Source organism: Pteropus alecto, unplaced genomic scaffold, assembly GCF_000325575.1.
Source record: "Pteropus alecto unplaced genomic scaffold, ASM32557v1 scaffold146, whole genome shotgun sequence".
Taxonomy (NCBI): domain Eukaryota; kingdom Metazoa; phylum Chordata; class Mammalia; order Chiroptera; family Pteropodidae; genus Pteropus; species Pteropus alecto.
In genome coordinates this window covers 6387604-6401598 of record NW_006442107.1, presented here as the reverse complement: position 1 = coordinate 6401598, position 13995 = coordinate 6387604, and the positions used below count along the sequence as shown (strand labels likewise).

General features: G+C 38.2%; 1 protein-coding gene and 1 pseudogene across 1 annotated transcript in view; one reads left to right on the top strand and one right to left on the bottom strand.

Moving 5' to 3' along the window:
• The window catches only part of EPG5 (ectopic P-granules autophagy protein 5 homolog), an 87733-nt gene extending 78535 nt beyond the window's left edge, over positions 1-9198 (bottom strand). The window contains 2 exon segments of the mRNA XM_025038620.1: positions 2-424; positions 9012-9198. Of these exon segments, the coding sequence (XP_024894388.1) occupies positions 2-424; positions 9012-9074 (486 nt within the window). The 5' untranslated portion in view covers positions 9075-9198.
• A 2304-nt stretch (positions 9199-11502) lies between these two features.
• LOC112469285 lies at positions 11503-11621 on the top strand (annotated as a pseudogene).
• The last annotated feature ends 2374 nt before the right edge of the window (positions 11622-13995 follow it).

Sequence of the window (13995 nt, the reverse complement as noted above, 5' to 3'; positions counted from 1 at the left end):
GATAAGAAAAACTAGATTGCAGTGTGCTTTCAGAAGGTCCACATTGTCCCAATTTACTTTCTTCTACTTCTGTAAAGTTCTTATGGGTTTCTACTGTGGTTCCAACATTGTCTCCAGAGTCAACATTCAGCTTGATTGCATCACCCCCGACACAGGCTCCAACCTCCTCCCCTTCCATTAGGGTTTCTGTGTTACATGTCGGGGACCCTTCGTTATTTATAGTTAAGGAGGTGAGTAGTACATCAAACATTTCACTCTCGTTTTGTCCGCTGCCATCGATCTGGAGCTGGGAATCAGTTAACACCTTCAGATGGTCTCCTCTGAATTCACAAGCTGGAGAAGGGATTTCCAGCTCTCTGGAGGTTTTTGGAAGGGAGACTTCATCAGACTCTTCCCTCTGAAGAGTTTCATATTTCTTCTTTTCCTAAAAACAAGATTTACACTGTGAAATACAATAACCAATGCTGTCAATATGAGAAAATTAGGAAAGGCTAATGGTTACCGCAGTGAGAGAAATGCTTTGGCTGAGATCGAATTTTAGTGAGCTGAACAAAAAGAAAAAAAAAAATACTTAAGAGATAAATTTAACAAAAGAAATGTAAAATTTGTACTCTGAAAATTTACAAAATATTATTAAAAGAAATTAAAGACAGTTAATGAACATCCTATGTTCACGGATCAGATCACAACACTGTTAAGATGGCAATACTCCTCAAATTGATGTACAAATTCAATGCAATTTCTACCAAAATCCTAGGTGCCTTTTTTGCGGAAACTTACAAGTTGATAAGGAAACACAAGGGACCAGAATAGACAAAATAATCTTGAAAAAGAACAAAGTTGGAGAGCTACTACAACAGTACTACTGCAGTAATAAAGACAGTGTGGTTCTAGTATATAACTAGACAAATAGATCTATGGAACAAAACTGAGAATCTAGAAATAAACCTTTCAAAGTGAACTGATTTTCAACAAAGGTGCCAAGACAATTCAAAGGGGGAAAAAACAGTCTTTAAAAAATGGTGCTGAACAACTAGATATCCAAAGAATGGAAATGATCACCTACCTGATATCATATACAAAAATTAACTCAAAAAAAAAGATCATACATCTGATGTAAGAGATAAAACATTAACTCTTAAAACAAAGAAGTCAGTCTTCATGACCTTGGGTTAGACAAAGACTTAAGACACAACAAAAAGCACAAGTGACAAAAAAAAAATATATATATACGTATACACATGCACTTAACATCATAAAAACAAAGGATTTTGTGCTAAAAGTGAACCCACGAATAAAGTGAAAAGACAACTCCACAGAATGGGAGAAATTATTTGCAAGTCAAGCCTTATGAAAAAAGAACTATTTTAAAAAGGAAACAACTATAATTGGGACACTTTTGCTCAGACACATCACAAAACCAAGACTTAATAACTGACCTAATTGCAATTTCAGCCTCTCTAACTAGTGGAATTTTAAACCAATCAGTCTGAAATTTCTTCATCAATACTGAGATGATCTGCCTGACAGAACCCCAGGCTTCCCCTAAGAGAAGGTATCTTCGCCTGAAATAATCCATTCTTAATTTCTTAGTCCCGCCCTCTTTCTGGCTATAAAACCTTCCATTTTGTACAACTCTTACCTAGGAGGGCCCTTCTAGTTGCTAGATGAGATGCCACCAATTCATAAATTGCTTAATAAAGCCTATCAGATTTTCAAATTTACTGAGTTGAATTTGGTCTTTAACAGAATTCTTCTAACTGAATAATAAAGAGATAAGTCAATTTAAAAACAGGCAAAGGAACTGAACTGACATTTCTCCAAAGATACAAATGTCACATAACAAGATGCTCAACATTATTAGCCATTAGAGAAGTGGTGGCAAGGATGTAGAGAAATTAGAACCCTCATACACTGTTACTGGGAATGTAACATGATGCAGCTGCCACAGAAACAGCTTGACAATTCCTAACTGGAGTGATGGCTACACAACCCCACAATCTTACTAAAAACCATTAAATTATACACTTTAAATAAGAAAGTTGTATAGTGTGTGAATTATATCTCAATACAGCTGTTAAAAACAAAAACGAGATTTAAAAAACTTAGTTGAGAATTAAAGAAAGGTAAGGAAGCAGAAATTGGAATGTGGAATAGAGGGAGAAAATTTTTAGTTCTCTTTTCTTAATTCTAAGAGACCTCTAGGGTGCTAAATGCTAACTAAAAGTCAGAGAGCTGGAAGCAGGCACATGATGGGCCACATGATCATGGGCACAGCAGTCACACCTCCTCCAACCCACAGGCCACCCCAGGCATCCTCCCCAGCTTGTCCCTCAGGCAGTTTTTAAACTCCCTTGTCTCATCTCGCTCCCCCTCCCCCACCTCACCACTTCCACTGTCCTCACTGTAAGACTGCCCTTGCAATTCCAAATTATCCCCCTCTGCTAAACAAAATGAAGTCTCCCTCCAGCTGCTACTCCCAAACTTGCATGCACACTTCCAGCAGGTCTACCTTCCTTGGAATAATCATAACCATAATAAAGCAAAATAATGTGGTTAGATAATCAAAGAAATTTTTAAACCTTGCTAGACCCTCCTGGGAAGAATATATAAGCCTTTGGCTTTTATTTCCCCTGGGGTCAAAACTCAGTGCTTCCCTGGGTTTCAAAAGTGGAACCGATGGAAACTCTACAGATGCAATGAGGGAAGTTAGGTCCAAAAAGGAATTAACCTAGAGTCGCCCCAGGAAAGAAGGTGGAGGGAGCAGGGAAGGAGAAGCTGGTGACTTGATTCCAAGACTGGACTAGCCAGATCAAGGAAGGCCAGAGGGAGGGAAGGAGGGGAGGATGGCTAGACTCACAACTTTTTAGGCAGGTGGCAAAGGCCTGACCCTGCCCTCTCCTCCAGATGCCTGGATAGGAGCAGGACTTCTGGGGTGTATATTTGGAGGGAGAGAGGGTGTGCTGTAATCGTCACCAATTTCATGGTCTGTGAGCACTGGAGTCCTTCCTGTGGCTCACTTCACTTCTCCAAAGCACAGAACAGGGGAGCAGGTCCTGAATGTTTCCACGCCTCCAGCCTCACCCCACCACCAATTCACCCCAAACGCCATTATAAGACCAGTCTCTCTAAAACACTGCTCTGAATACCACAAAAACAGTCATGGCTCTCCACAAGGAAAGACTGACTCTTAACCCAGGAATCAATGCCTCTGTTAACTCAGTCATGATCAAGTCCCAAGACAGAATCTTCAACGACCACACCAACCCTTCCTCCGCATATGCTTTACTCTGAACCCCAGCAACATGTACTTGTAATCCGGCCCTAGTCTCGTGCTACCACATAGGGTTTTGATCTTTATGTACTGTTTCCACAAATAGACCACAAGTATCTAGAGTCCAGGTACCTTATGCCTCTTTGGATCTAACTGGCCTCAGATTTTTGACTGTGTTCAATAAACGTTTAAGGTGACAGTGATGACCTATAATTCTTTCACAGGAACTGAGTACCAACTGCATGTTGAGCTCTGTCCTGGGGACTGGAATCCTAACATGAAGAAACTATTGAATTATCCAACAAATATTTATACTTACCATGCACTCTGGCACATTTAGAAGTTTATTTTTATGTCTCTCAGAAAGCAGAGGGAATATCCAAAGAACTCAGAGGAAACTGAACTTTGGTGCCAAATCTAAATCTATTCTTATACTTAAAATACAAAATCTCATTCAAAATTAAAAAAGCCAACTTCCAATCATTTTGCCTACTTTAGTTGGAAATAAAGATATAGAACATATTGTATATATAATAATCACTACAGATCACAAAATAAAACAAACAGAACTCCATGCGTATCTAGTCATGTGTAAAAATTAGTACTTACAAATTACTTTAAGCAAAAGACACGTTTCTTACAACTAAAAATGACCAGATTAAGAAGAAATCTATGTGTCTTTATTCTTGATTGCCACATAAGTTACAAACAGATTGAGAACCAATTTTAAAATAATTCCGTAAGAGAAAAAATCACCAAGTAATTATACAGAAATGGAAGAGTTGTTAATAAACATAGGAAAACATACTTAACTATTCATTATAATAAATATGTCCTGAGGTTTTGGGGTATATGTGGGGAAAAAAAAAAGAATACACAACAAACAGTTACCAAGAGTTAGCTCCAAGAGCTGGAATTCAGAACATTTCATTTCTGGGCTGCACATTTCTCAGTGTGTGTGTACACGCATACATACACACTGTTTTAAAGCACTGAGCACTTTTGTTATCACAAAAAAAAAAATTAGGTGTTTTTTTTAAGTTCTGGAAAACAAATGAGAAGTTTCTATTCACCACTCACAGTTCTTTCTCTTGACACTGTATTAAGAAAAGATTATAACTCTTCCTTCCTTAAAAATAATGACTAGCTGCTTCTTTAAGAATGACGAAGGTCCAGTTTTACAAATTTCTTAGAATACTTTCATGGAATTATTTTAAGTTTCTAGAAATTTACATATCTTCTTCCAGATACAGTGAGAGAAACATCCTTACAAATGGAGATAACTCTTAAAAATATAAATGTCTCTTTACAAAGAGTTCTACTTGGTTTTCAGAGCTTATTGCATGCCAGGTGTTTTTTAAAATTAACCAGCCTAAAATAATCATTCAAAGGAGCATATTTTGGGGTGGCAAACTCTGCTCCCTTTCAAATGTCTAATAGTAATTTATTTCAAAATTAGCATATCCAAAACTGAACTCCTGACTTGCCTCCCAAAACCTGTTCCACGTACTGCCTTCTCCACCTCAGAGTCACCTTTGACTGTCTTCTCTCACAGCCCGCATCTAAGTCATCAACAGCTCCTGGCTCTACCTTCAGAAACTCCCACACTTCAAACCCTTCTCATCACTTTTGCTCCTACAACTCTGGTCCAAGCCACTGCGGACCAAAAATGGGGTTCTATGGAAAGTAATCTCATAAAGTGACCTGATTATAGATTCCCATGGTGGGTAGTCACACCCCAGGCATTTAACGTTTTAGTAAAAAGTTTCTTTGCCTTAAGCAATCCTTGTCCATTGTTTCTGTGCATGTAGTTAACACACCTTTGAAATAAACATAGCCACCCTCAAGAGAGCACATAACCTTGTTAACTATCCTGTAATCCAATCCCCACCTTGCTTTTGCCCCACCTCCATGTAATCTTCTTTGCATTCCCTCCTTAATTTCAAATGCATAAAAACTGCTGCAAAAATGTTAGTCTCTAGAGCATATGTCATCATTTTGGCTCAAATAAATTCATAAAACTCTCTACAGGTCTGGACATTTACACGCCAACATCACCATCACCTCTTGCCTAGATTACATCAATAGTCACTTAGCCGATCTCTCTGCTTTACTCTTGCCCCCTCAGTCTATTCTCAACAAAGCATGCATAGTGATCCTTGAAAGCATAACTCAGATCATATTACTCCTCTGCTCAAAACCCCGAGGTGATTCCGTATTTCACTCAGATTAAAAATCCTTACAATGGCCTACAAGGCCCTGCATGGCCTCTCCTGTGTTACCTTTCTGACTTGATCCCAACTACACCCCCTTCACTCACTCCATCCTAAACACAATGCCCTCTTGAAGCTCCAGGGACAGGCACACTACTGCCTTAGGGCAGTCGCCCCCTGTTCCCTCAGCCTGGAATACTTCTCCCCCAACATCCACATGGCTAACTCTCTTATCTATTTCATGTCTTTACATAAACTTCACCTTCACTACCTTGACCACCCACTTAAAATCGCAACCCATCCTAATATCATTACCAGTACTCTCCAACTCCTTACCTTGTTCTTTTTCATTTTTCCAATAGCCTTATCATCTTCTAACATGATAGATTTCTTATTTTTAAACGGGTTTTTGTTTGTCTTCTTGCTCTAGAATGCTCCACTAAGGCCATGTTCTTTGTTTTTTCCTCTATTACTACCCAAGTGCCTAGAAACAGCCTTTGTTCCTTCAACAAATGAATGCATCTTAGGAGGCACAAAAGTAGCTAAATAATAATATACAGCATCCCCAACTTCGCTCCTATAATCACTCATAGGGACTGAGGTAGAAATCACATAGGCCGAGGAACAACAAGGGATGCGGGTTGAAGGATCTTTCTGTTATCGTCTTCTTGGGCCATGTGCTCTCGCTGTTAATAAGTTGTTGGCATTCAGAATTTAATGTTAACTATAAAAATACTTTCCATTTTTATAAAATACACCTCCAACAGAGTAAGTCCAATCTAAACATCTGTTCTTAACCCATAATCTACCAGGATCAGTGAAGTCAGGGTCTTCTGAGTTGGAGAATATTTCAGCAGAAGATGATATTAAAAGAATGAAAATGTTATTGGGACTACCTCTTAGGTATCAGGTGATAACCACAATTTAACAATGTGAGGTCATCTACCGGATGATTAACAAAGAATGTAGGTCAGCTGCTGGACAAAATCCAGAAGCTGCTCAAACTATCCAAAGGCAATAGCCATGACACTACTCACTTCCTGAAATGAACCTTAGAACTAATTTATGGCTCTGTAAATAGTTGTCAAATTATACCACAGATGGTAAAGGTTTCATTAATATGAGACTTTATAATCAATGTCAAACCATAGCCAGCACGAAGAAATATATTTCTCTACTCTAAAAGAAGAATTAATTTTTCTAGATTGACAAGTATGAGGGCCTTGCTGGTATTGTGGACTTTTTCCATGTTTTCTCACTCTACTCAGAGGAAATTTACCAGAGTAAATTCTTCTAAGTGTCAAAGCTTGGCAATATTCCTCAATACTGATAATTATTCCTTCATTCAACAAATATCAAGTGCCAGTAAGGGCTGTGAAAGGTCCTGGGAACAAGAAAGCTCCCTCCCTAATTGAGTTCACAGTTTAAGGGAGAAGAGAGATGTTCACAAAGAAACTACAAGTTAGTTGAGTGACACAAAGAAGTGCAGAGTGCTACTGGTGGATTGCCGGGTGTGGGTACAGACCTGAGGCTGAGGAGAAAGAAGCCCTGGATCCATGCTAAGGACTTTTATAGACTCCAGCCTCCAGGCAATGGGAAATCTTTGAAAGGTTTTAAGGAGAGTAATCAGTTTTTTGTTTTTAAAAATATCGATCCAACCTTATTTTAGAAAATGGCAAAAAGAATGAATTTGGAGAGGCCAATTTATCAAGAAATCTTCCTTGGAAGATGATGGTGGTATTTAGGATGGAGAGAAATGGGTAGAATCAAGAGAGTATTTATGAAATACAATTGGCAAGATTTACTGATTAGATTTGGAGGGTGAAAAAAAGGAAGTCAAGGGCCTATGATTTGACCAAATAACTCTAGAATAAAGGCCTCTTCATAAATTTTAACAGTTAAAAAATAAATTTATATATGCTTGTGTAGGAAGGTTGCCTGAAATGTGTCAATAAAATGAGCAATTGGTTTTTCATGATGGATTTATGTTAAGTTTTAAATTTTTATTTTAGAAACACTGTTCCAAACAAAATAACTTGACAGAGAATTCTCTTGACTGTTCTTAAGTATTTACAACATTCTATCAATAGATACATATAGATATATGAAACAATTATTAGGCAATTGGATTGAGAATTCAGATTTTTTTACTTTAACTTCTCTCACTAACTGCTTAACTTTTAGGCTAATCGCTTAACTTCTCTAGGCTTTAGTTTCATCATTCGTTAACTAGAGATTAAGAATTAAGATTCTGCTCTCTACAAACTGATGCTTACATATTAGGCACCACTGTATTCAGGGACCTTATGCATGGCTGACCAATGGCTTTTTTCTTCCTCCTCTGTCTTGATAGTTCTTTACCAGCCCAATACAATGCAAAAGTACCTTTCTTAAAAATGTTTCTGAAATTAGGTAGCAAAATGACTTTCTCCCCAAAGAGTAATTCCTCACAGACCTAGGTACACTGATGTGCGTAACTCCATTAGAGCTTTTTTAACAGGCATCATAATGAAAAGGATTCACATACGTTTTTTATGGCTTATTAAATACAGTATCTTTGAACACTAGTCTCCTGTTCCCAGGAGAAAATCAGATTTAGGTCTCATTTTTAAGTTACACCTGCTCTGGAACATCGCTCACTTAAAGAAATGGAAATTTCCTGTACTTGTAATGCTATTCTCATAATTTCCTTAATGTAAACTCAGTTTCAGGTAAGCCAAAATTATCTAGGTCCATCCATCCAGGAGTAGCATTTAATCAGTTCACTGTAAAATAAACATCATTTAGAAAATATACAGGAACAAAATAAAAACTAGGACTGCACCTAAAAACAAAACAAATCAATCTAAAAACATAACAATACCACATATCAGTCAGTCTAATCCAGGAAACCCATAAAATTAAAATCTGCCCCTACTGTGAGTCTCGCCCTGGTTTAATATCTGGACATCCGTGTCCCTATGATAAACAACCAGAATAATGATAAGTAAATAACACCACTACCACTATCACCTTGAATTTTAAAAGTGAAGAGACACATTCCTACAATCTACTTTCTGTTTGTCGCTATCCACAAAGTTCTGCCAAAGGACACATTCTCCGCGTGAAGGAGATATTCCTTCCCTCTTTATGCACGAGAGGGACTTGAAAATGTTCCCGGGTTATAAAGAACAGACAATCAAAAATGAGGCTGGGAAGAATAAAAAGAAAAAAAGAAGGAAGAAAAAAAAGAAAAAAAGCTGCCTCATGGCAGGAATCCAAACCCAGAGGAAAGTCAAGAAGGGAAGAGCCCAGCGAGGTCAAAAATGGGAGAAAAATTTTGGGATCCTGACAAAGTCTGGCAGGGAAATGTGGAGGAGGAACAAGGCTAGAGTCAATAGGTGGTGGGATCAAATATGGGGAGGCGGGACAGAGGATGCGGATGGCTCAGGGGTTGGGGCCCAAAAGAGGAAAAGGGAGACAGAGCCTCTGCACCAGCTAGGGCCTCGGAGGGAAGGAGGACGAAGGGAGCCGCGTAGCCTCACCTTGGTTTTAGTCCGGCTGGCCTTGGCCTTGGCCCGGCGCGTAGGTCTCACCGCCTCAGCCATAGACCCCACGGCGTCACCGTCGCCGTTTGTTTTGGTCAAAACCCTGCGTTTCCGACAATCTGCCCAGTTCCAGCCTCCGGACTGTCACATGATCGATTTTCTAGCACTCCCGGAGAAGGGGCGGAAACTCGGAGCCTCTACGGGCTGCAGCGTAGGACAAACCACGCTAAGAAGCCTTTTCACTGGAGGATAGTGGCCCCGCCTCCTTCCGTTCAGGCCCCGCCCCCTGGCATGGACAAGGCGGCCTCTTGGCTCCGCCCCGTGGGGTTATATTGGGCCGGGACAGCGGCTCTCCGGACTGACAGGTCGCATCAGTCACCCCGGTCCTGCTGAGCCTCAATCAATTTGGACCCGGGGTGCGTTCGCACACCTCACCCACGTTGGCATAAAAAAATCGGGGGAGAGGAGCTTGTCAATCTTGTTTTGACTTTTAGATTACCAGATCCAGTTAGCCTAAATCTCTGCTTCGCGCTTAAGGAAAGAACCTTGACGTTCATCGAGATGTCACTTCACATTCCTCTTTTGTGAGAGGAGTAACGATGCTTGCTTTTTCGGTTATAATGAAGATTTAATGGACTAATCGTGAATGGTAGCGGCAGATATGTTAATAAATGGTAGTTGTTATCATTACTGTATGAATTCTCAGACAGGAGACATCTTCCCGAAAGAAGGCAGAGAAAAAAAGCAATAAGACAAGACCCTTAAAAATATTCTTAGTACAGATTTTACACACTTTCATTTAAAAAATTCCAGGTATGAAAAACTTAGTCCCATTTCCCTTCCCCGGTTCTACAATTTCTTTTTTCCAAAGCCCTTAGTACCTCTTAAAATACTATATAATTTGCTTTTATGTTAGTGTCAATCTGGCTAGAATATAAAATCCTCAAAGGCAGAATTCTTTGTTTTGTTCCGTAAGGCAACCTAAGGACCTCTAGAACACTGGCCAGTATATAGTATATGCTCAAAAGATATGCAATGAATCGGATGAATGAATGTGAGTTGTGTCTGATGGTGGGGTAAGACAGTTGATGGAGTGTATGGGAAGACAAAGAAAAACAAAACAAAAAACTATGTACCCAGCGGTAGCATACCCTAGAATGAAAAATCCAGGAATATGGCATGAGAAATGAAAACGACATAAGAGATGCAGCCTGCATAGTATCTTGTTGAAGAGCTAATTAAACATATAAAATACAATTTCATGTATTTTGATTCCAAACCCTCAACAACAACAACAAAATTATCAAGCTACTCAGAATATACATGTTCTTTGTATACCCTGCGGGGGAGATGTATAAATGTGTATAATGTACGTAAAATTATGATGAGCAAGATTTAACCAATATAAACAAAATCTTTACACCACCATTACTAGCCGTAACTTTAGCTAGTATTTCTCCCCATCTGAAAAACTCTCTCTGGCCTCTACCAATTCAAATCCCTTTTGGCCTTCAAAGTTCTCAAAGTGCCAGTCACTACTTAGCAAAACAGAACTGGCCCTACCTTCACTTCCTGTGCTTTACAGCTTAGTTGGAAAGCAAACAATGCATAGATAAATTGCAGTAAGTATATCAAAGCCTATGGGGAAAAGGAGGCATACTTTATAAACTGAATTTATTAGACAATAGAATAGTGTAAGTAGTTAGGTTTATTGGTCATATCAGGCAATAGAAGAAATCAATATATAAATACTGAAGTTTTAAAATTTTAAAGGAATTTGTCATATATAGGACCATATATAACAAAGTTTGGTCTATTGAATTTGAGTTGGCCAAACGTTAAAGTTTCCCCTTGAAAGTGTTTAATTTAAATGTATTAGATTTATAAAAAGAATGTCAAGATTTATAAAGATAACTTGAAGACTTAAAAAAAAACTAAATTTTAAAATGTGTATGACTTGAATTAATTGAAGATTAATTTTCAATAATTGAAAAATTAATTTAAAAAACAAAATAATGACAAATGTCTTTTCTATATATAAATCCTTTCTGCAGTAACTCTAAAAAAATTCATGTCAACAGCAAGCAGAGTTAATTACTGTCCTAACTAGCAGTGAGGGATTTGCTAGTACTAATCCCTGGGCAGTACTAATCACCACTTCCTGAGCTCTAACTATCAGCCAGAATCTGCTCTGAGTATTTTTCACATAATAATTCGTTGGATTCTCATAACAACCCTACAAAGTCAATAATTTTATTGTTCTTATTTTATAGACAAGGACTAAGGCTCAGAGAGGTTGAATTATTTGCCTAAGGCCAAACAACTGGTAAATGGTAGAGCTAGGATTTGAACCAATGCAGTCGTATAATATAAATGGACTTTTAAAAAAGGAAGCTAGGCCTAGTCTCTCCATGTTTACCATTCTCTGTACTTATACACTAGGGCCAAGTTGAACATCAGAAACATTTTATTTAAAAGATATTGGATTATCTATGGCCATGCTACCCTGAACGTGCCCAATCTCCTCTGATCTCGGAAGCTAAGCAGGGTTGGGCCAGGTTAGTACTCGGATGGGAGACTATCTAGGAATACCAGGTGCTGTAGGCATTAAAAAAAAAGATATTGGATTATTCATAATAGTCATAATGTTGGGTATTGGGTTTATTTTTCCCCTTCAAAAATTTCTATAATAGTTTTAAATTATAATATTCTTAAATGTGTGTGTAAACAACATCAAAGTGTATATAATAAAAAGTTAACACTCCTCTCCCTAGAGTTAACCATTATTAACAGCGCAGTGTGCATCCTTTCAGACTTTTTCTACCCATATACAAATGTCACACTCTGAAATACTCAGTGTCTATGTATGTATTACCTGTGATCTTTTAATTCATAAATCTTGGAGATATTGCCTTGGAAGAACAGATAGCTCTACATCATTTTTTCTTAATTAATTAAATATTTCATAACTTTATACAAACAGACTTCTAGTGATCATGAAGTTGTTTCCAATTTTCCACTAATAAAAACAATGCTTTTTTATATATATAAAACGTGGTTATATATAAACCACGTTTATATATTTTTGTGCATGTGTACTTCTATAAGATAGATGCCTAGATGTGAAATTGCTGATTAGAGAGACATTCTCATTTTTAATTTTGGTAAATATTTACCAAATTTTCCTCTAATGGGTTATATTAATTTTTACTGCTGCTTTTAGAATTTAAAATAATTTTTAATCTCAGAAAAATCCCAATCAACTAAAAATAAGAACTAGGCATTTAATAAAAGGAGTATAATTCACATATTATATTATGACGTTCCAAAATGTAATATGACCATGATTCCTAAGTCAACCAGCATCTGAAACAGTGTTTGTCATAACAGGGGTTCAGTGAAAGTTGCTGAACTCAGTAAGGACCCCGGGTGGACCTTTCTTAAACTTGCTCACAAAATTATATTCTAGAGTCTCTGTTGCCATCTGGTGGTAACTCCCCGTCGGTGAAACCTCCTCTGATAAGATTCCGAGAAGTCATTCATTCTACAGTTCATTACTTCCTGTACATCATTCTGTGCAAGGCATTATTTCATCGCTCATGATTACTAAATGCATTTTTTAAATTATAAAAGAATCATGTTACTACCAAATTACTTCATTTTCCTGAGACAATTAGCTGGCAGTGCAAGTAATTACCAAAAATATTCAGCCTACATTTTTTAAAGACTCTTGTATAGATGGGGTCTCTTCTGTTAATAGACTTTTGTTTCCACAAAAAGCAAAACATATAAAACTTGTCTTTTTTTCTATTATTTTCCCTCTTATCATAATCTTCCCCACTAAAAAAACAAAAGGTTAAATGAGTTATAGAAATAATTATTTGCACCTTCAAAGCATCAGACACTGTTGGTATCCATATTCCATGGGCACTTATGTCTGAGTATGCAGACCCAAATTCCAACCACTAGCACCTCTTAACCTCAGAGCTCTCCTTGGCCACATGTAAGGCAAGCTGAAAGTGCCAGGGAAATAACGCACTGCCCTGAACTGAAAGCAACCAATGACAGATGGGAATTGGCATATAAATACAGTTATAGGTTGAATTCTATCCCCCAAAATTACATGTTGAGGTCCTAAACCCCAGTACTCCAGGTTGTGACCTTATTTGGAAATAGGGTCTTTACAGAGGTAATCAAATCAAAATGAGGTCACAAGGTTGGACTCTCACCCAGTACAACTGGTGCCCTTATAAAAAGGGGGGATTTGAACACAGAGACACACAGAGGAACACAGCCATCAACAAGGCAAGGAAAGATCCTTCACATTCCTCAGAAGGAACAACCCTGCTGACCCTTTGATTTTGGACTTCTAGCCTCCACAACTGTGAGACAATAAATTTCTGTTATTTAAGTCACCCAGTTTGTGGTACCTTATTACAGCAGTGTTAGCAAACTGCCCAGCTCCCTCACTTGCTGGGTGGAAACACTCTGAGGTATGTGTTCTGTGCTATTTCTCAGAATCCCTAGTAGGATTTATCATGTTTCCTACAGTGGAAACTTGCTTGATGACATACTCTTTATTCACTCCCTTCTCTTCCCCTTTTTACTTCCCATTTTATTACTGGAGTCCACCAGATTCACCTTCTAAAGAAATTACTTGATCTCAAATCCTTGCCTCCTTTTGGGGTAACTCACACTAAGACAGTTGGCATCAGAAATGGTACTCAGATGCCAGGATGGGATTCTGGAAATTGATCCCTTCCCAGACAGATGACAATGAGGGTCTCACTGCTTGTGGAAGCGAAATGGTGAGAAACTCTGAGGTAAAGCATCATATTTATTGGAGGCCTCATCTGTGGCAAATTGAGGTAACATTCAGGAGGCAGGGCTTATGCAACATCACTAGCATTTGGTTGTTGGTTGTTGTCACGCTGAAGAAAATTACAAGCTCAGGTCGCTAGGGACAAACAACAAAGCCTCT